At 26.7% G+C, this 21848-nt stretch overlaps 1 protein-coding gene across 4 annotated transcripts; it reads right to left on the reverse strand.

The window, feature by feature from the left end:
* Nucleotides 1–110: 110 nt before the first annotated feature.
* LOC107436244 (nucleolar MIF4G domain-containing protein 1) lies at nucleotides 111–21847 on the reverse strand. 4 transcript variants are annotated; one of them, XM_043046779.2, is made up of 15 exons: nucleotides 21688–21847; nucleotides 19835–19931; nucleotides 17242–17371; nucleotides 15766–16294; nucleotides 14624–14694; nucleotides 13199–13327; nucleotides 11993–12117; nucleotides 10312–10405; nucleotides 10127–10226; nucleotides 8858–8985; nucleotides 8445–8561; nucleotides 7417–7550; nucleotides 3431–3595; nucleotides 3219–3350; nucleotides 111–430 (listed from the first exon to the last, which is right to left on the reverse strand). In XM_043046779.2, exons 2-15 carry the CDS (start codon nucleotides 19904–19906, stop codon nucleotides 149–151), a joined length of 2208 nt encoding a protein of 735 aa, XP_042902713.1. In that variant the 5' UTR covers nucleotides 19907–19931; nucleotides 21688–21847; the 3' UTR covers nucleotides 111–148. The 4 variants fall into 4 exon arrangements, with proteins under 4 accessions (XP_042902713.1, XP_042902712.1, XP_042902717.1 ...); XM_043046778.2 differs by having other exon boundaries at nucleotides 21635–21778; XM_043046783.2 differs by having other exon boundaries at nucleotides 21641–21759.
* Nucleotide 21848: the final 1 nt, after the last annotated feature.

Consider the following 21848-nt stretch of genomic DNA (forward strand, 5'->3'; position numbering starts at 1 on the left):
AAATTTATTATGCACTTGCTTCTAGAATGGACTGAACAGCTTTTTAACATTCAGAGGAAATTTATAAACATTCATTCAGCTTTAATGGAGAGAAACAAATAAAAACACTGTTAAAAAAAATGTACAAAATTTATTTACCTACAATCTGCTATAATTTAAAAGTATTTTTTGATTTTAGAACAGTTTCTACTAATTTCACTCTTTCTTCTAATTTGGTTGCAACATCTTCTGTAAATTTTGTTTGGTTCCTGAGCAAAAAATGGTGCATAAAAAGTCTTAAACTTTCTCTCAACATCTTCAAGTTTTGCGATAGCGATATTCTTTGAAATGCTTGGAGGCAGATTTCTTCTGATTCGTGTAATAATATTGCCAATAGTATTTGACGAAAGAAACGAATCAGAGTTTTATTCATTTCAGAAAATTGGATAGTCTGAAAAGAGAAATAAAACACTTTTACTCTAAATATGATTGATAGAATGTAATTGAATTAGAGATTAACAGACAAATTCAAATGCACATCCTGCAATTACTAATAATACCACTACCACTACAATTATTCAATTCCAGTTCACTAGTATATAAAACATGTTAACAAGATTCTATCTGGAGGTACCTTTAGATTGATGACGGTTTGATTGATGATGGTTAGATTGATGACATTGTCTGAGGTCTAGCCTCACATTGATGACAATGCAGAAACTCCCACCTTGATGTGAACATGCCTAGTTTGATGGGTGAAACAGTTGAACTATTTGTGACTACCACATTGTCGCTATTCAATCTCGATCACACACAACGGAGTCTGCATACACTCGACTGCTAACAGCAACACAGGAGCGACCACGCCAACAACCGAGATCTTAATTCAGCTCTCAAAAGTTTGGTGATCTTAATACTGTTCTTCCGCAAAGCAGCAATGAGTTAACTAGTGGTATCCATTCATTGAATTCCATCACAGATAAAATTCTGGTGGAGAAGTAATGTAGCATATATACCACTACAATTATTCAATTCCGATTCATTAGTATATAAGACAATTTAACAAGATTATATCTGAAGGTACCTTTAGATAGATGAAGACTGACATTGTCGGTAACCTAACAACACAGTAAGATAAGGTCTAGAGATATGGCTAAGTACAGTGAAACCTCCAGGAAGGACCATCTCTATTTATGACTACTTTTAGGAGTCACTGAATTTTTTCATAGACTTTGTGTTGCAGAACACGTTTAGAAGAGACAATTAAAACCTCTCCTAGTGACTTGGAAAACATTCGCACCAAACGCGGAAAAGGTCAAATAAGGAAACACAAAGACATATTGCTACAATAAATTTAACAAAAAAATAAGTAGATTAAAATGTATTTAAAATATTTGTGTGAGGCTCTCATTTAGAAAGCTCTTTTTTATGATCTCTGAAAGAGATCTCCAACCTTATGTAGCAGTAAGAGAGCATTAAAGGCGATGCTATCAATGATTTACTTTTAGAGTTGAAAGTTAAATTAGAAGAAAAATTTATTTTAGAAAAAACAAGCATCTCAAATCAACAAACCTCTTATCTTTTAAAGCTTACTAACTAATTTTTATGATATAAAATTAATTGCAAATTTAAATAAAAAACATAATTGTTCATTTATTTAAAATAGCTTTATCATTCATAATTGGTAAATTTGTTTTTGCACAAAATTATATCAGTTGGGATTATTTTTACACATGCTAAATTTTATTCATCGATCCGTATTTTCATGATGCCAACAGAAGTGGCATTTCTGCACCCAAAAAATGACATTGACTAAAATTAAAATTTTTAGCGTGTGATTGTTAGCATAAAATTAAAGTTTAGCACGTGTAAAAATAAAAATTATGTAACTAATAACGATTTTGAAGTCAATGGAAGTAACCTCAAGAACAACCAACCTCCATCAAAAAACATTTTACTGTCAATATTATTTAATATCAAGAGCAAAGGGCATGGTAGAACAGAACCTGTTATCTGTATAAAAGGGCAGTGTATATAAGCTCTTAACTCATTCGAAAATTCATATTGTTAGGCGTTTAAACAATATAGTGCCATAGGTTGTTGAACTTATTTCCGTGAAATTCAAGATATCAGTAAGACATCATTTGTGTGTTTAAGTTCGTGGATGAGTAGTTGGTCAACAGGAAGCAGGTTAAAGGGTCACTAATGTAGCCACAGGGAGTGTCAAAAAGGGCCATCTTGCGATTAAAAAAGGTCGCTGAAGTTGAAAATGTTATGCTAAAGCAAGCCAAGAGGGTCGTGGTAGGAACACCATACCTCAAGAGGATCTATATGTATCCCTAGAGGCAAAAAGGAACAGAAATGTCACTCCTAGTAAAATAGCTGCAAACCTAGCTAACACTACTGGTATAAAGGTTTCTGTCAGAACAAACTCACGGCCATTCAATCAAGTTGGTTTGTATGCATTCAACCACACCATCGTCAAGAAAGATTATGCTGGTGTAAGGAAAGTATTGGTAGAAGTCACCAGTAATGGGCCAAAGTGATGTTCCACGACAAATACCGTTTTACTGTGACAAGTTATTCTAACCAACAGTTAGCGTGGAGAGAGGGGGAACACGTTATACATAACAGTATGTTCATAAACATGATTGGTGTGGTCCAAACGTTCTGATATGTTCAGGCATCATGCACAGTGGCTGCTACAAATATTTTAGAGAGACAGCGCTACATCCCAGAGGTATCGCAGAGAGATTATTTTGTATCATGTTGGTCTTTTAGGGGTGCTGTAGGTGCACAATTTCTGTTCATAAACAACAATGCACAGTCATACAAGTACGCTGAGGAATCGAACACAATAGAAAGAGAAGGTGTTGTTCGTATGCAATGGCCTGCACACTCCCCAGACCGGTGTATTTATATACCATTAAACGGTACAAAAGGTTACTTGAATCAATTTTTTTTTTTTACCTTTTTCGTAACTGTTACTTATTAAAAATTCTGACCAACAAGAGTAGAACTAATTATATTAAGTAGACGATCACTCTGATAAGTCATAAAAACAGAAAAAAATATCCTAAAATATTTTTTTTAAGTAATAAAATTATACCAAAGGGTCAATAACAAATATAATATCCAATATATAAGTTTCAGGAGTATATTATAATCAAATTTCACAAGTCATATATCATATATTTAATATGCACTACTCTTAACAATAAAAAACACATTAAACTTACTTTTAAAACTGATATCGGCAAATCTCCAGAAATAAACATATGGCTTAGAAAATGAGCCAAGTTGCTAACCTGATAAGATTTCATTGAGGATAAATCTTTGAATTTATCCCATAGTGAGAACTGAAGACACATCTATCAAACAAGCAAATAAAAGTTTGAATTAAGTTTCTTTAAAAAATTAAATTACATGTATAAATTAGGCTCAAACTTACTCGATAGTCTCTGGCAAATTTACAAAACTTCCCAGCTAGATATGCATAGTATGGATTAAACTTCTTTTCTTTTAAAACACAGTGAAGAGTGACATGAATAATTTCTCGTTTTTGTTGATTTCTTAGATTAAGTTTCAATAATTTTTCAAATGCATCCATATAGTCCTATAAAAAAAATACAGAAATTATAACACGGGAGAAAAAACAAATAATTTTTTTAAAAAAACTTATTCAATTGTTCAAATCTGAAAGTTCAATCAAAATTGTTCAACCCTTCGATGCAAAATTTTTATAACATATATTTTATTACTTTTTTCTCTATTTTGTATTAATTTAGGTCAAAATAAAGGGAAAATATTATATTTAGCATTTTAATAATTAGACTTATGAAAGATAACATTAAACACCTTTGTGTCTTTTTCTGTGTTCAAGATAAAATCTTCCAAAAACGGCTCACTTTCAAATAATAATTTTTAAAATTTGCATTTACTAGCAGTTATTTAGATCTAAGAGAAACAGTTATTCATCATTGAAATTTCTTTAATTTAAAAAATCAATTATTCATAAATTTTATAATTTGAATGACATTTTTTGAACTACTTTTTTGGATTTTAAATTTTAGCACAAAGGTAATTCAGATAACCTAACAAATTGTTTTTAGTAACTAGACTATTTTTTATGATAAAAAAAACTCCAAAATATATTTTTGCTTGTAATTAGAGCATCAGAAAAAAAATATATAAAAAGGACACTGGTGTCTTAACTGTGTCAAAGGATAAAGAGATTTGCTTTTTTATTTAAATATACACTAATGTGGTTTAAATTTTTCAATTTGTCTTATTTTTATTAAAACTCAGTTACTAGTTAAATGCATTTATGTTTTTAAACCAAATTGTATAAATAAAAATGTATAAATAATAAATCAAATTGTATAAATAAAAATGTCATCAAAATTTAAAGTAAATAAATGTAAGATTTCATAAAATTACAATTCAATAATCAATAATGTGTTTTAAGTTAATAAATGCAATTGATATAATCGCATAATTGATATAACAATGAAATCTAACAATAAATCAAAATTTTTATCTTCATGATTTTATATTTCATTTATATATTTTTGCAAGTAGTATAACACAAATAAACAGCTTCAATCAGTTTTTTTTTCTGTCTTATCAATTTATTATTTGTCTGTATTATTTATATTTCGTCTTATCAATTGTCTTATTAACCTAAAACACTTTCCTGTTTTGATTTTATTCTCCATCTAATTCAATCTTGATAAATGAAACTATCAAAACAATTGGGAGCAAATAAATGTGAGATATCATAAGATTCCTAAAATAACAATTCAACAATTGATATTGTGTACGAAGTTAAGAAAAAGGAACAGCATGTTATAATCAGCTAAAATATCAGAAACTGAAAAAAAATTTTCAGCACTTAAAAAACAATGCAGATTGTAATCGTAAACAATTTTAAAGGAGATAAAACTTGGAACTAAAAGTAGCATTTGTCTTCAATTCCTAAATTGAAGTATCGAAAAAAAATTCACATTTCTTTCTTTTTTTTTTTTTTTTTAANAAAAATTAAAAAAAAAAAAAAAAAAAATTTCACATTTCTTTCTTTTTTTTTTTACTTTTTCGCTATTGCACTTTTCTGCCTTTAGCATAGCTAACTGCTGACTCATTGTTAGATGTGAACAAAATATGCAGGATGATAATTTTACAAAAATATACAGGATGATAAATAATCACACTCTTCTTTATTTCTAAGTATGAAATTAAAAGTATATATCAAGTTATAAAAATCTACCAATTAAGAAAAGAAAATTCATAAAACTCTGACAAAACATTATCAAAGGCAAAGAAAGTTTTAAACTTTTTAAAAACTAGTTTATTGATCAAATAAAGTAGAAAGGTGGCTTTTACCAAATATTAAACCTTTCTACTCCACAGGTTTAAAATAAACTAACATTATTTTTTATGAGTTTAATGAGTCTCAATTTTTTTCAAACTTAAATAGTAAAGATTTTTTATATTTGATTTGCATTAATTTCCATTTAAATTTTATGTAACAAGGATTCTAAAAGCATACAAATGCTTCAGCAGAATAGGAAAAAGCACTGAAAAACAACGCATAGAAACAACTGTTGAGTTAAAGATTTTTCTTTAAATTTCTAAATACTTGATTTGGAAAGATAGCGTTCTTTTTTAAATTGAATGTAATAAGGATTTTAAATATATACAAATGCTTCAGAATTGGAAAAAGCATTGAAAAACAACACATAGAAACAACTGTTTAGTTAAAGATTTTTCTTTAAATTTTTAAGTACTTGATTTGAAAAAACTGCTTCAGACTTTTGCTTAGGAGTTTCAACAAATTGATTTTTTTCAATCGTAAAACCTAAGATTGTTTAATTATTAGTAGGGCTGCAGGTTTGTTGCAGCGCGAATTTTCACGAAATTGTCATCTTTTTTCCTAAAATCCGCAAATTTGTCAACATGTCTTGACTTTTGCGAAAATTGCTAAAAATTTGATTTTTTCATTTTTTATTTATTATTTTTATTAAGCAGAATTTTTTATTTTCCTCAACCTTAAATTGAACATGTAAAATTGATTAGATATTTAGGGGAGTCAATCAATAGCAAAATGACATGAAAATAGTTCAGAGATAAGAGATAATCACAATCTTGTCAACTAAGGTGGTCTTTCTACACTTAGGGAGGGTAATTACCTTCCTGAAGTCAGTAAGAGTACAAAAGAAATTGGAATCACAAAAGAAGGAAAATGTTATAAATCAAATCTTTGACAGAAAAATTGTTATACATGCTATTGCACTGGGCAATGAAATTTCTACTGCCTTTCTACATATCCAGTTAATTTGTCCTCGGCGGCTTCTTGTGATTTCCTAAATATGGATAAGTTTTCTTAGATGAAGGGGGGGGGACTAGTAGTTAGTAGGGACTTGTAACTAGTAGTTTGAATGTAGAATGTTTGAGTTTTCACAGCAATTACTTCTTACAAAGCAACGGTCAAGGAATTGCGCGTTGGTGAAGGAAAATTGATCGAGATTTGGAAATTAAAGATCGAGCGCTCCAAAATTGGCAAAAGTCGTCGAAAGATCGTTTTCTAAGTATAAAAATTTATTAAGTGATGAAAGACGAAGGATAAATGAGAATAATCTGACAATGTACAATACTTTGTACCAAAATTCTGCTCATTTAAATAAAAATATTAATATTGCGTGAAATTCAAAGAAACACGTTTGTTGTGCATTTTTAATCTTTTTGTATTATTTGCGCAATTTCTGTCTTTTGCATCATTTATATAAGAAATTTCTTTATGTTTAGAATTTGTGTAATTTTCAAAATTTCCCGTGAATTTGGGGTCCTTTTTCCCGCGACAAACTTGCAGCCCTAATTATTAGTGAGTACACAAATGAATAAACTTTAAACACTGCTTGAGTGCAATTAATAAAATATAGTTTTACGATACTCTGTTGTGATATGGATATTCCTTTTACCTAGTGCTGAAGCTTTTATTCAATCAATCAAACTGATAAAGGGAAAAATGTTATAGGAATGAAGTATTTGTAAGTTTATAAGAGGAAATTTTCTGTATAAAAGCCTATCAGAGATAATTGTAACACTGAGGGAAAAACCCTGAAAATTTTATGTGCGAAAACTCAATATCAAGATATATAGTATACATGTTTTTATACATAGTATACATAATATTTTTAAACTAAGGTTTATAATTAAATGACCTTCCAATGAAAAATATTATACCTTATTAAATAATTTATGCAAAAACTTAGTTATTACAAGAATTGCTATAAATCACATGAATATATATGAATCACGATATTGGATTTTAAGAAAGTGAAATTATCACAACTTGAGATTAAATTGAGAATATCAAAAATTAAGATTAAATTGAGAATATCACAATTTGAGATTAAAAATGTAACAATTGTTGAATACCTCTGCTGTCATTATAATACAAAATACTGATTTTCTAATTTCAGTATTCATATGTTGTTTTCGTGCTAGTTCTAGTATCTTTTCACTAATTGCTGCTTTTGGTAAGTTGAAGCTTTGCTGCTCACTTTTCTCACCTATAAGTAAAACAATACTGTTAGAAAACTGCTGAACCTTAATTTTTAAAAAAGTTATGAGATGAAATACAACTTTTTTTACTTTTAAAATAAATTTTAAAAAAAGCCCTAAAATTTGAAAATATTGTTCACCGCCAAAAAATCTTCCTTATGATCAAAATCAATGATTCAATCAATTATCTTAAAAAACTGTCGCCCATAGCTGCTCCATTAAAATAGTCCCAAGTATCGGGCTTGTGACTATACCTCCTCTATGCTATCTCGTTTGGTAAAAAATTAATATTGGAACCAGTTGTTTTTAAAATTTGTAGTGGGGTGGAGAAGAGAAAAAATTAGGGATGCAAAAACAGCAGGGCTGCCAACTTTCTATGCTTTTTGTAAAACTTTATTCTAGTGGTAGCTATGTTTATGTTTTAATGCATTATTTTTTTATTCATTTAAACTTATTTTTCACACCACAAAATATAAATGATTTAAAAGTTCATATGCAACGCCACTTTGTTCCAGTTCTCTGATGGTGAAGTCTTTTAAATGCTGGTAAAATTACCAAAAAATCTGAAAGATTTGGTAATTAAATGTCTACCACTTCATAAAATAATTTTCAAAAAGCGTAACAGTCGGCAGTTTGAAACAGTAATCTGCTGCCTCACTCCTCCTATTTACGAAACGTGCATAAAACCTGCAAAAATTTAATAGTTTCAGTCCTTCTAGTAATAACTTTTTAGATTTGAGAAATGTATTAACTAATGAACAGTATAAGTATTTTTGAAACAATCATTTTTCTGAATTAATAGCGTACACCAGCTACACGTGCTAAGATGTGTTATAATTAAATGTAATATTAATAATTAAATGGGGGTGATAGAATGAAATGGAACTTCGCATTATGTCCACCTTTAGATTCTTTATTATTTCCATCTACCCAAGCAGATCCAACAATCCACCAACGTCCTCTTTCATCAGCTTTTAGCAAATCTTCATAGGATATTACTAGCTCCTGGATAGAACTACCTAAAGACAATGAAACATAAATTTAAACGCTACTTATTCATAAACAGATTAATAACTAAAAATTGTTATTGCTAAAAGATCAAAAAATATATATAACACAAATCATAAAAAACGGTAACAAGTCACTTTATTCAAAATTTATTACCTTTAAAACTTTCAGAGCTATAAATAGTAGTAAAAATTTTAAAGGCTTTAAGTAAAAAGTTTTAAGATAGATTGTAAATCACACAAAAACAGCACTCATGGATAATAAAAGAAGAAGAAAAGTTTCATGCAAACAAATTTATAATGTGTACCTTTACGAACATATCCCTTCAGAAGTTTTTTACTATGCTCAATTATAGATGGATCATAGTCAGGAATTTTGTAAATGTTATTATTCTTTATGGCAGTTAGAGTATCCAACATAAATTGAACTCTAGAACTGGAAAATATATTTCTTTTTAGACAAAAACAAAAGGACAGATCATACAAAAATTATACATTGATATACAATACTAAAAAATACTTGACAAATTTAAAAAGATTTTCTTTTGTGTAAAATCACGATCAATATGCTAAAATGGAAGGTTTAAATGTAAATCGGAATACTACATATAGATAATAAATCAGAACTCTTTTCCAAACTTATTTTTAACTTGTATTAGAAAAACAATTTGAAAATCCTAACTTTAATAAATGTATAAATGCTTATAACATATAGAGGGTATTTCTGTAATGGCCCCTTAAATACATATAATACAAAAACTTATCAAAAAGAAAGTTAAAAAAAGTGTGTCGCATTTTAGGTTGTAACATTAATATTTAACCATTAAGATTAATATTTAAACAAGAAAAAAAATTGAAATCTATCAAATCACTAGTGGAGAAAATAGAATGAAAAACATAAAAAGCAGTTTAATTGCCGTGTAAAACTTGGAGAAGTTTCTAATATTCGCCTTTTAACTCCTCTCTGTTCTCTGGCAATCAGCTGAGTCTATTTTAATTTAACAAACTGTGATACTTTTTGTTACTTTTCAAAAACTATTTTATAACGGAAAGCTCCTGTTAAACTGATCTCAATAAAATCTTTTAACTGTTTTTAAAAATTTATGATTTTTATTGGAGTTTAGGCTTGAAAGTCAACAATTAATTTTATGAATCAAGAATGGTGCCAGCAGAGGAAGTCTAGTAGTCTAGTAGGAAGTCTTTTTGTCTAGTAGGCTATTCCTTCCCTTCAATTTTTAACTTTAATAAAAATAAAAAAAAGATCTTCAAATTTCTTTTTAAATTTTTATGAGACAAGCTAGTTTATTTTTCATTTTTCCTTTTCAAAAAAAAAAAATACAAAGAAGACCAATTTTTGGACTGGTTATTACTCTATCTTATTTTTATTTTTCCGGTAAGTAATAGAAAAATTGTACAAAATTTTTGAACAGTTTTTATAAGTTTAAACAAACATATTCCCTCCAAAAAAAATTTCAAAAACTATGTATTTAAATACTTAACCTGACATAACAAATACACAATTTATTGAAATTTTAATTTAAAAGAAAAGAAATAAATAAAGGCTTAGCTTATATTACTCAGTTTCCTTAACAATAAATGTTGCTGCTTTGGCTTGGATTGATAAAATCAATTCTTTTAATTTCAATGGATCATCTTTTCGCAAAACAAATCCTATGCCTGAAAAATGGTTAATGTTCAGTAAGGTTAAAACTATTTTTTAATCAAAAGAAACACTCTGTATTTTTTCAAAAAATATACTTACTTTTTAAAAAGAGCTGTATCAGTTCAATATCTTTACTTTGAAATGACTTAATAAAGAGCTCAAATATGTCAAAAATTAAAGTTGAATGAGTAACCTGAAATTGTAATAATAATACATTATTATTTTTAAAAAGAATAATTGAAATCTGAAGAATATAATTTAAATAATATCACTGTTTTTTACAAGAACAATTAAAAGTTTACAAATATAGAGAGTAAAAAAATTCACAAAATAGATAATTGTACATGAAGAAGTATTACTATGTATAAGTGGTAACCAATACAGATAGTTGAGTATCACAATTAAATGAAGTTTGAAGTAAAATAAATTTATAAAAACTAAGAAAAAAAACAAAGGTTACACAGAAATAATTAAATTTATAAAAATATAAATCAAGATTAAAACTCTGGGAACAAAAAGAATTTATATAATTTATTTTGCAAACTACAAAAAACTTTGAAAGTTTTGTGATGTTTTCATTAATTTCTAAACTATATTTTTCAATAATGCAATATTTCTTGAATAAAACATTACAGTGGGTTTCTAGAATTGGAGTATAACTTAATTATTAAATTTTATGCCTAAAATATTAACATTAGCTAAACATTAATCTCATAATGTAAAATCATTTCATATTTTAGACATAACAGACATATATTATATTTAAATTTTATTCTAAAATGAAGAGTAAGATATTAATTTCACAGACGTCGATTATAGGTGAAACCTTATATGCAACAAAATGATATAATAAGTTTTGTTACTTTTTTCTTAACAGAACACAAATGAAAATTGCTTAATGTTATAATGTTTCTTCCTAAATTGTTAATCAAGATCCTTCTTCATAGAATGGCTGAAGTTCGAAAAAGGTTTAAACAATTAATCCTGCGAGTATTCGAAGGCAGTATGCCTGAACCATGTATATAATTAGCAGACAATACCTAATTGGAATTTTACAAATATTATTAAAAATAAAAATGTGAACGAATTTTTTTTAAATTCTTTTCTTAAAAAATGGGATGTCCTGAAATCAGAAATATCAGGACAAGATATTTTTTATCAGAAAAATTATTAATATCATGACAACTATGAACCTTGCATGATATTGATAATGTAAATTAATATTTACTTCAAGTGAAAAATGTCTTAATTTAATTTTTTGAGTCGAGCATTGATTTATTATAACATTTTTATCACCATAAAGAGTAAAAATATTACTATATATAATACTTTAATAAAAACAAATATAGTACATTATAAAATTTTTTATCTCTATTTTTAAAGAGAAAAACTTTACAGTGAGGTTTAAAAATCAATGCAATTAAATTAGATATGCATAAAAAATTAAAGACAGTTAAATAAAGCAAAATATTAAAAACATTCTCTTAAATAAAAATTAAAACCCTAACTATATTTCAAAAGCAAAAGAACCAAAAATACAAGTAAATTAAATGTACATAAAAAAAATAAGACTGTTACAAAAAGAAAATATTAAAAACATTCTCCTATATAAAAATTAAAATCCTTATTATATTTCAAAAGCAAAAGAACAAACAATGTAATTAAATTAAATATACATAAAAAAATAAAAGACAATTACAAAAAAAGGATATATTAAAAACATTCTCCGAAATAAAAATTAAAACAATTGTTTTATTTCAAAAGAAAAAAAAGAACAAACCTTGAAGTTATAGAGATGGGAAAGAAAAACTATGAGGTTGTTGCATTCTTTGCCTTCGCCATAATTCTCAGAAGATTTAAGTAAAACATCTAATCTCTCTACAATCTTCTGTAAAAAGAAGGCACCTAAAAAAATTCAGGAAAAAGGTTTATTAGAATGAAATAAAAAATAGGAACAACCTAGTTGAATTCAGTGCAAGCTAACAAATCATTTTGCATTTTGGCAAGTTTATAAAAAACTTTCACCTAAGTACACAACTTTCTTTTTGAATTAACATAGGGTGAACTGATTAAGCAGGAAAAACAACAGGTGAAAGTATGTCTACAGGCCTCACAACTGATCAGTCTGTTAAATAACAAAGAAAAGTTGAGAAAATACACTTTTATCCTGTATTAGCAAAAAAAAATTTGAACAAATATCTTTTCTTAGAAAACTTCCTTATTTAAAAACTTGGCAAAATGAGTATTTTATACTCATGGCTGACTACAAAATGAGCTAAAACTTAAAAATTCCAGAATTTTAAAATGACATTTCATGTCTTTTTTAAATACAGGAAGGCCACTTTCCAAGAAAAGAAATTCCCAGTAATTTCCAAGTGCCAAGGTAAAATTTAAAAAGTAGATTAGCAGAATTCTAATCATAAAATCATTTAAATTTACATACATAATTACACCTCATAAAAATTTAAAAATGCAAGAAAATTTTTTTCTTCCTACATCTAAATTAGTTCATTACTTTGCATGTATTATTTTCATGATATTAAAGAAAATTATAATAAAAATTTATAAGACATTAAAATAAAAAGAATAAATGAATAAAAAAAGTTCAGGGTAACCTTGAAAATTTTTTGTTATCTCACTGTAAAAACGCACCACTGACCATATCTCGTGCATGGCGGGCAATTGTTTAATTTGAACATTTTAAATATACCGAACTGACCGTACAGATTACCAACACAACTGCAACTGAGCACAGTTGTTCTAAAGGAATGCCGGGACACGATGCAGACACTCGTTGGAATGCACACGTCACCTCTTAGAGCACACAACAAAACGGCCCTTACTTACAATACAACTCTCATATTTGCTAACATACTTATAACTTGTTATTTCATAAGATGGCCTAACAAAATTCATAATATGGGCATATTCATAATATTCATATAAGACAGCATAACAAAGTATTATATATCTAAAATTGCTTTACCAATTTCTGAGCCCACATTTGCATGCAACAATGCAATTAGCATTGCCTGGTCCAGGATGATACGAGCTGGGGTCTGTACAGGTGCAAAGAGCATTTCCGATATCAAGCTGAAAATAGCTTCATTCATATCTAAAAGAGAGTAATAAAAATTGTAAACATAATGAACTATAACTTTATTATTGAAAATATTAAAATGTTACATTTACGTGATTAAAGCTTATAGAAAACAATAGCATAATTTTATTTCTAAGGATGATTCCTAGAAGCCAGAAACTGTGGTATATATTCTTAATAGGATGAATCTAAATATAACTGAATAATATCAGCTGTTAGCTTATTTAATTATTTTTACATTAAAATTATTATTTTGACAAAAATTTCTAAATGTTTATTCTATTAAATAATGATCTATACACTTTATTATAAAACAATGATCGATTTCATATACCAATCCATTAAATTACCATTTTGCTTTGTTAATTATTTTAGCAAATGAAATCTTGTATTTGATTACTTGTGTACACACACCTGCCAACATTGGAGAAATAAAATAACGGAGATATTACTAACCAACCAAATTTTGAGTTTACGATTATTGATGTTCAACTCCGTAGCCCTGTAATTTTGAATCCAATCCAGAAGACAAGGGAATTCCTGGATCAAGTATTGGGAGAAATTTGCCTTCGTGGAAGACTTTTTGGTGAAACTAACCTGCATTTCAGTAACATGGAGAGGAAAAACCATGAAAAAATGAGGAAGTTTAGAGACAGAGGTACTAGCTTAGGCACTGCCTTTGTCATATGACCAGGACCAAAATTATGTGCCATTCAGCCTTGGCTATTAAAAGATAGAGCTCTGAAAAAGGGAGGGGCTATATCCTTTATAATGGTAGAGTGGTGTGTGATGAATGCAGTATGACCAAGAATTCACTTATAAAACACTAAGGAGTCTTAGAAAAAACTTGAATTGTTTATGCATTTAGAGCAAGGTTTGTTTTGCTAAATTTAAAGCCCATATAAGAGTATACATTCTTATTCCAATACAAGTAAAGAATCAACGCACACATATATTAAATATTTCAATACTTTCAAGCCAAATTGCATCAAAATATTTTAAACTTTTAATTTATGTAATATTTATAAAATGATGAATAAAACACTAGAAGATGTTTCAATTAATATTAAAAGTTAACAATGAAAAGACAAAGGTTGCAAATGAAAAAATATTTTTACAGTAATCATAAAAAAAAAAAAAATCAGAAAAAAAACTTGCGATAGATTTATTAGAGTGAAAAATTTTAAGTACAATACCAGTTAAAAAAAATAATAAAATTTCTGTTAAACATATATTTGAACTTTTTTATAAGAAAAATATAGTTTTGGTTAGAGTAAAGAAGACAATTTGCAATTTTTAAAACTATAATACCATTTCGGCTGTATTTCATATACAATTCTTCAATTTGGTGGCATATATTCTGTAAATTGCTTTCACTTAATCTAAAACAAGAAACCTAATTTTTAATTAAAAATATTTTATACAACATTTATAAGTATGCACAGACATTGAATGCATAAACACTGATCAGACACTGCTACAATGTTCTACATTTGAATATAAAAAAAATATCTATATTTATTTAGTTAATTCGCTAAACTTTTTTTTAACTCATGTAGTTAAAATTAAATTTATATTATTATACATTACACATAAACTTTTATGTTGATGTTAAAATAAGACAAATGTGAAATTCTTTTTCAGATTTAAAGGAACCAAACAACTGGCACCACATCATTATCTTGATGGTTCAGCCTATCCAAAGATGTGTATAATTTAGCATTTAATGAAGAATAATTTTTACTTATTGTGCTTAAAATTAAAAAATTAATTTTCATCTTGAGTTAAATATCTCAAATATATTTTCAACATGAAATTAAAAAAATATATTAACTTTCTTTTTATTCTGATTTTTTTTTTTTTTTTTTTTTTTTTTTTTTTTTTTTTTTTTTTTTNTACAAATAAATGTTATATCATTGCTATTTAAACAAAAGTGCAAATTTACAAATACTTGTGTAATGCAAAAATGAAAAAGGGTAAAATAAAGATCCCAATTAATAATAATTATAAAAAATTGAATATAGTATTTTTTAATACAGTGAAGAATATTCAAATAACAGTTTCATTATCGTTATTTAAACTTAAGTCCAAATTTATAATTACTTTTAAAATATAAAGACAATAATCATATTATAAAATCAAATATAAATAACAATTAGAGTGCTGGTGGTTTTTTTCCAGAAAATATAGTACAAAATATTTAAATAACAGCTTCAATAGTACAACTTAAGATAAAGCAAAGATTTATAGTTAATTCTTGATACAAAAATCATGAAATAAAAACAATATTTAAGAAAAATAAATAATTAAAGTATTCTATAAATATATTGTGTATTATTCAAGTTGCACAGTTTGAAGAAAAGTGCAATTTAATAAATAATTTTATAATTAAAAAAAAAGAAATATAAAAAATAATAAATAAAAATTTAATAGCAAGAATTTTTTAACAATACCTATTTAAAAGGCCTTTTAGTTGTTTTTTAATTCTAAGACAGTCTTCCTGTTTTTTTTCACTTGCGGCATCTTTTCTTCTACTTGGTGGAACATATGACTGAGAACTATCACTTGTCTTTTGAATAACATTGCCAGATGAATCTCTTAGACGTCCATATATATCTTCCCAGACCTTTGGCTTTTGGATATTTTTGTTTTTCGAGTCTACTTTTTTGAAATCCATTTCACTTTCCTCATCTTCATTAGCATCATTTTCAGAATCCATAGCATCTGATTCAAACTCCTGGTCATCTTCTTCAGAGTCAGTTTGAGATTCAGAAGCACTATCATCCTTTGTTTTTATTCCCTTCTCTTTCATGAGCTCCGTCAGTGTTCTGTTTTTACGTTCAGGTCGCTTAGAAGTATTCTCGGTTGGCTTTTTCTGAAGCACCGAAGAACCTTTAACAGCAGCTAAATCTTCTTCTAAACAATCTGAATCATCTGACAAAACTGTTCCTTTGTCTTTTCTATCAATAGCACCAAGAATATCTTTCAAGTAATTAAAGAAGTATGACAATAAAAAATTAAAGCATACTAACATAAATTTTTATTTTGTGTTAGTTTGCTTTATTTAAATGTTAATAATATACTTGTTGACATTGAAGAGCGTTATTTTTAATTTAATTTTATGCATAATTTTTCCAAAAATGGGCAAAAAAGTAATTTTAGTAAAAACAATTATAATAATAAAATTTTTTAAAAAATTAAAAACGAAAACTATTTTTTAAGTGCTTTTTCTTACATATTTTGATTTCTATGATTAGCATTCAATTGAGCCAAATGATCTGAATCTTATTAGTACTTGTATGCAAAATTCATGATTTTTTTTTTTACAAAAATTGATATTTGATTTAAATCTGATTTATTAGATATTTTTATGATTACCAATAAAATCACTGTTATTTTCGTTCAAGCTAAACATCTTAAAATTTTAAATACAGGGAGGAAATTTGTTAGTTAGATACCTAATTCGGAGTAAATTAGTTTAGATCAGAATAAATTAAAGAGAAAAAATACTGTAAGTAAAAATATTTGGGCAAAACAAATCGTTCTTCAATATTGGTAAACACTAACAACATATTTAATTTCACTTTAAAAGCACTTAAAATATTTAAATAACCATATAACTTAATGGGATGACTTAATGGGAAACTTAATGGGATAATTTCCTTCCTGATTTAGACTCGAAAAACAATTTTGCTTGTTTACTGAAGACATTTCTTATTAATATTTGGCCTATCTTTTGTTTTTTTAAAAGCTATATCAACATTTTAAAATCATTTTTCACATGCATCAAGATAATTTTATTTCAATAAACTTTGTAGGCTAGGGTAACATACATTAAAAAAAATTTTATAGGTCATACTTTTTAACGTAAGAAAAATTCTGAATAGTAAAATAATAAGATCAATAAAAATATGTTAAATAAAGGATACAGTCCAAGCCATCATCTTGTAACACAACTGTCTTTTTCTTATTTAATTTTAACAGTTTTCCTAATCTCTTTATAGTTACATCTTCTTCTTGATTAGCTTCTAATAGTTGCAGTTTTCTCACACTTTCAAACTGGAAAATCGAGTTCTTTATATGTAATTTTTTATAACATAATATTAAATATCAAATGTAAATAATCTAAATACATTTACTTAGATTTCATTTTTTCATTTCTGCTCCAATAATATACTCAAGTTTCAATTTATTTTACTATTCAGGCAATATAATTTAATTTTTTGAAACACAATCTTAGTTAACATGCTTTGTTAAGTAAAGATTGTGTCTAAAAAACAATGCTAATAGTTCATAAAAATAGGATAATTTTTAATTACACATTTAAACCTCCTGAAATTAAATGCAACACAGGATTTTCAAATATTAATTTTTGTTTGCTCCATAAATTTAAATATCAATTATTTTAAAATAAATATTCCATTTAAAAAATGTTTTTGATTGTTTTTTTCTAAATATTGGTAAGTTGAGCACTTTTAAGTAGAATTTTTCTTCAGAATTTAGTTATTTTCATCTAACTTTTTATCAACAATTAGGATTCACATCAGCAATGAAAATTTAGAGATTCAGTAGGACCACCTAGGTATTCATTTAATGGTGAAAAAAATTAATATGATAGACAAACTTGAGAACTTTACAATTACATAATTCATGTTTATGGTACTCATAAAAAATTATTAAATGTCATCTTTAACACACTAAAACAAAATACATTCACTATCCCAAAAAGATTGAAGATAAGTAGTATTTATTAAAATTAAGATAAAAAAGCTAAAATAATATTAGTAAATACATTTAACATAGAGATTAAAATGCAGAGACCACATAAATAACTAAATGAGGAAAACAGAGAATGCAAAAACTAACAAAATATTGAAAATCAATTATCTTATATGATAATATTCAAAATAAAATCAATTCTAAAAAGAGCAACAAAAATATTTTTTTTATTGATCTTTAATGAACAAATGATCTTTTTATTGATCTTTAATGATTAACTTTCATGAACAAATAAGCCTGGGAGAAGAGTCTATGTATTCATCAGCCACAATATATTTTTAATTCTGTTTTAAAGTGCACGAATCTAGCTAGATATAATTGATATAAACAGCAAGATGAGTGTGCTTCAAAACTGAAGGTGCCCAAGTTTTTGAAAAATTGCCTAGCTCTTTTATATTTTTATAGAGATTTCTGCAGTGTAAATGTATATACATTATTTAAACTTTCAGTGTAATATAAATAAATTAAGCAGGGGTCTGTCCAGACATTTTGTGAAAAGTCCTACTATGAAAAAACTACTCATAATTTGTGAATATAAAATAAGCGTTAAAGCATTCTTTCAACCAAGGTCCTGCTTTTGTGAATTTGTGTAAATAGGGTCCTGTTATTGCAAAAATTGCTTAAAACCTTTTCAAGAAGTTTTAAATTACAAATAGATACAAGATTCTGCTCAACAATAGCTGCTACTAAATTAGAGATGCCACATACAAATATTTGATATTTAGCCTATACTGCTCAACACAGAATATTCATTTCGGACGAATAATGGAAACAAATAAAGTCACATTTTTAATAATTTTCATTGACATATTTTAAATAACACAACTTAGTTATGTATCACTTTTGATGTGTTACACATTAAGTAAACTTAAACAATTCTTATATTTATAATAGTATTTCATTTTAAAAATTGCCATAAATTAATTTTTATTACATAATAATCTATTAATTTTATGAATAATTAATTGATTATGAATCATAAATTGATTAATTATTTATTTACAAAAAAAATTATCATTTAATAACAATAAGAATGCGCACACGATGTTTGTTAAAGTAGAAATATTTTCTTAGAATACTAAATTTGAAATTTAAACTTAGGGACCCTTGGAAAACTTAGTTCGTTTCGAACCATCTTTCTTCTTTTTTTCACCCCCGGGAAGGGTTTATTCGATTAACAAAACAATAATGAAGATAAACAAATTTGTGAAGGGTCCGATTAAAAGATAGATCACTTTGTGAAGGGTCCGTTTTTATGAAAAGATATTTTGTAAAGAGTCCGTTAACGGACCCAAATTTCTTATAAACAGACCCCTGTTAATCGTAAATAAAATTTAACTAGGTTTCAAATTTTTTCAAAGCTTTATTGCTTATTTGAGAATTACAAATATTTTTCCATTACCCAAAACTAGATTACACCAAACTGCTGCAAATTTTTTGTGAACAAGAAAGACACAAAATGAGAGGACCTTTACTGAAAAGTTACAGCACAACTGCACTAGCTTAAAATGAGTAAAAAGAAAGGAAGAGGAGATAAACTCAATAAACCACAACTGCCAAAAATATAAGTTTCAGTTAATAAAAATAACCTAAAAAATGTTTTTATTATTCTCACATATAATAAAGGAAAAAATCTGTGAACTTTGTGTTATTCTTCAGAATAGCATGCAATATAATTCTTTTTTACTTTATTTTGTAACTATATACAAACAATGGAATAAAATAAATAATGAAAGAGCTTACTGTATTTTGGTTCCTCTTCTTTTTATTTTTCAATTGTGTCTCAGCTTTTCTTTTTTGACTTTTGCCACCCATTTCAGCAACAAAACAGGTTTATTCTCTAAAATTTAAAAAATAAAACAATAAGTTTAAATGTAACTATTACAACAATGTCATTTTCCTAACAAATGCTAAAAGTAAATATGTACTTAATATTTGAAAGACAAAACACTTAAACAATATAATTTAAGACATGTTTGCAATATTTATTTTAAATGTATGTTCAATTTATTTGAATCGATAAGATGATAATCATACAGTAATAAATAATATAGTTTTAACTGCTCTTTAAAATAATTTCTTTTAAATTTTTTGATTTATTATACTTGTTCAACATTTTTATTCACTCTTTTAAATAACAGTTAAATAACAGGAAATTTATCTTATTCTGAACCATATATTCGAAAGATAAAATACGTTTAAATTACAAATGAGTCTAATATATTGCGTCCATCTCAATATATGTAGTAGGCTAATAGGAAAATGCAAGTCTCTGCGAACTGCTGACATCATTCTTATGGCTTATTGCAGTGAACCTTGCAGATGGATTGCAAAGTAATATTGGTAGTTTCCAAAGAGCGAGATTTTTACACTAGCCTACAATGCATACATAATAATAAAATAAGATAGATGAGATGTAGAAATTAGAATCTTAGTAACGAAGCTAAAAATTATACAAATACACTGTTCAGTAATATTGAAATTTTAATTTAAAAAATTAATTAAATGAAAAAATAAAAATTAATTATGATAAGTAAATAATGATTAAATGTTACAATAAGTCATATTTATTGACTAATGTTTATTTAATGTTAAACTAATTAATAATAAAGAAGTTGTGCTAAAATCAGTTATGTAATGTTACTATGATAATGCTAGTGTGTTTATTTATCGAAATGAACAATGATAATAATTAAATTAACAAATAATAGTTGGGGAGATTTCCCTAACGTGATCTATGGAAGAATAATCACAAAGTCTTGGCAACTTCCGGGCAGAGACCAGCAAGAAACTTTAAAAAAATATCAAAATACCATCTCGAAAGGCATAACTCGTAGAAACACCCAAGCAAACATCTACATGCTTTTTTTCTTAAAAAATGCAAGTTTAACAGCTATTTTGCACCTTGGCGATTGTGGTTGGCGTGACAGATCACGATACAGAAATATCCCCACTTTGTCAAATTTACTAACAAAAAAAACTAATATATTTCTAATTATAAGTAGCAACAATAATAAAATAAAATAAGCAAAGAATAAAGTACAAAAAAATTTTTCGAATGGAATATTGCTTGCTAATTGATAAATTTCCATATACACCCATATCTTTTATGATAATTACACCCATAATGTAACAACTAACAAGAAAAGAAAGACAATGTTATAGACAACAAAACTACGTGTATTTTCTTATTGTTGTGTTTTATTTATTTTAAATGCATTTAAAATACATAAGTAAATAGTGTTAAATGATATATATTAAAAATGCTTTTCTTTATCAGATAAATGTTCTACAAACACAACATGCTTACAGAAGAAAAGAAATTAAGTTTATGCTTTGGACAAACTGATGATAAATTAACACTTATGAGTATGAAGAATTGAATGTTATACGTTGTCAGTGAACTACATATTTAAACACTTAAAATGCGCAGCAGTTCGAAAAACTTGGAAATTTCTAATAGTGCAAGAAAGATAGTTTCGTTTCAAAAACTAATCAATCTAAGAAAGAAATAGCCAAATAAAAGAAATAAACATAAGGTACCAGTACAAAAACATGTTGTAGATTTTCTTTACTTAATAAAAATAGGGAATAACCTGAAAAAAACTTATTCAAAGGTAGTTTTCGTCAGTGAAACTCGTGTGTCCCTGGTTTGTATTAGTCCCTGGTTTGTTTATTTACACTGGATTTTTAACACATTGCCAAATTTGAAATAGAAATATTAAGAAAGGTTATTTTTATAAATGAATGGTAAGGC

The sequence above is a fragment of the Parasteatoda tepidariorum genome, chromosome 8, assembly GCF_043381705.1.
Source record: "Parasteatoda tepidariorum isolate YZ-2023 chromosome 8, CAS_Ptep_4.0, whole genome shotgun sequence".
Lineage (NCBI taxonomy): Eukaryota > Metazoa > Arthropoda > Arachnida > Araneae > Theridiidae > Parasteatoda > Parasteatoda tepidariorum.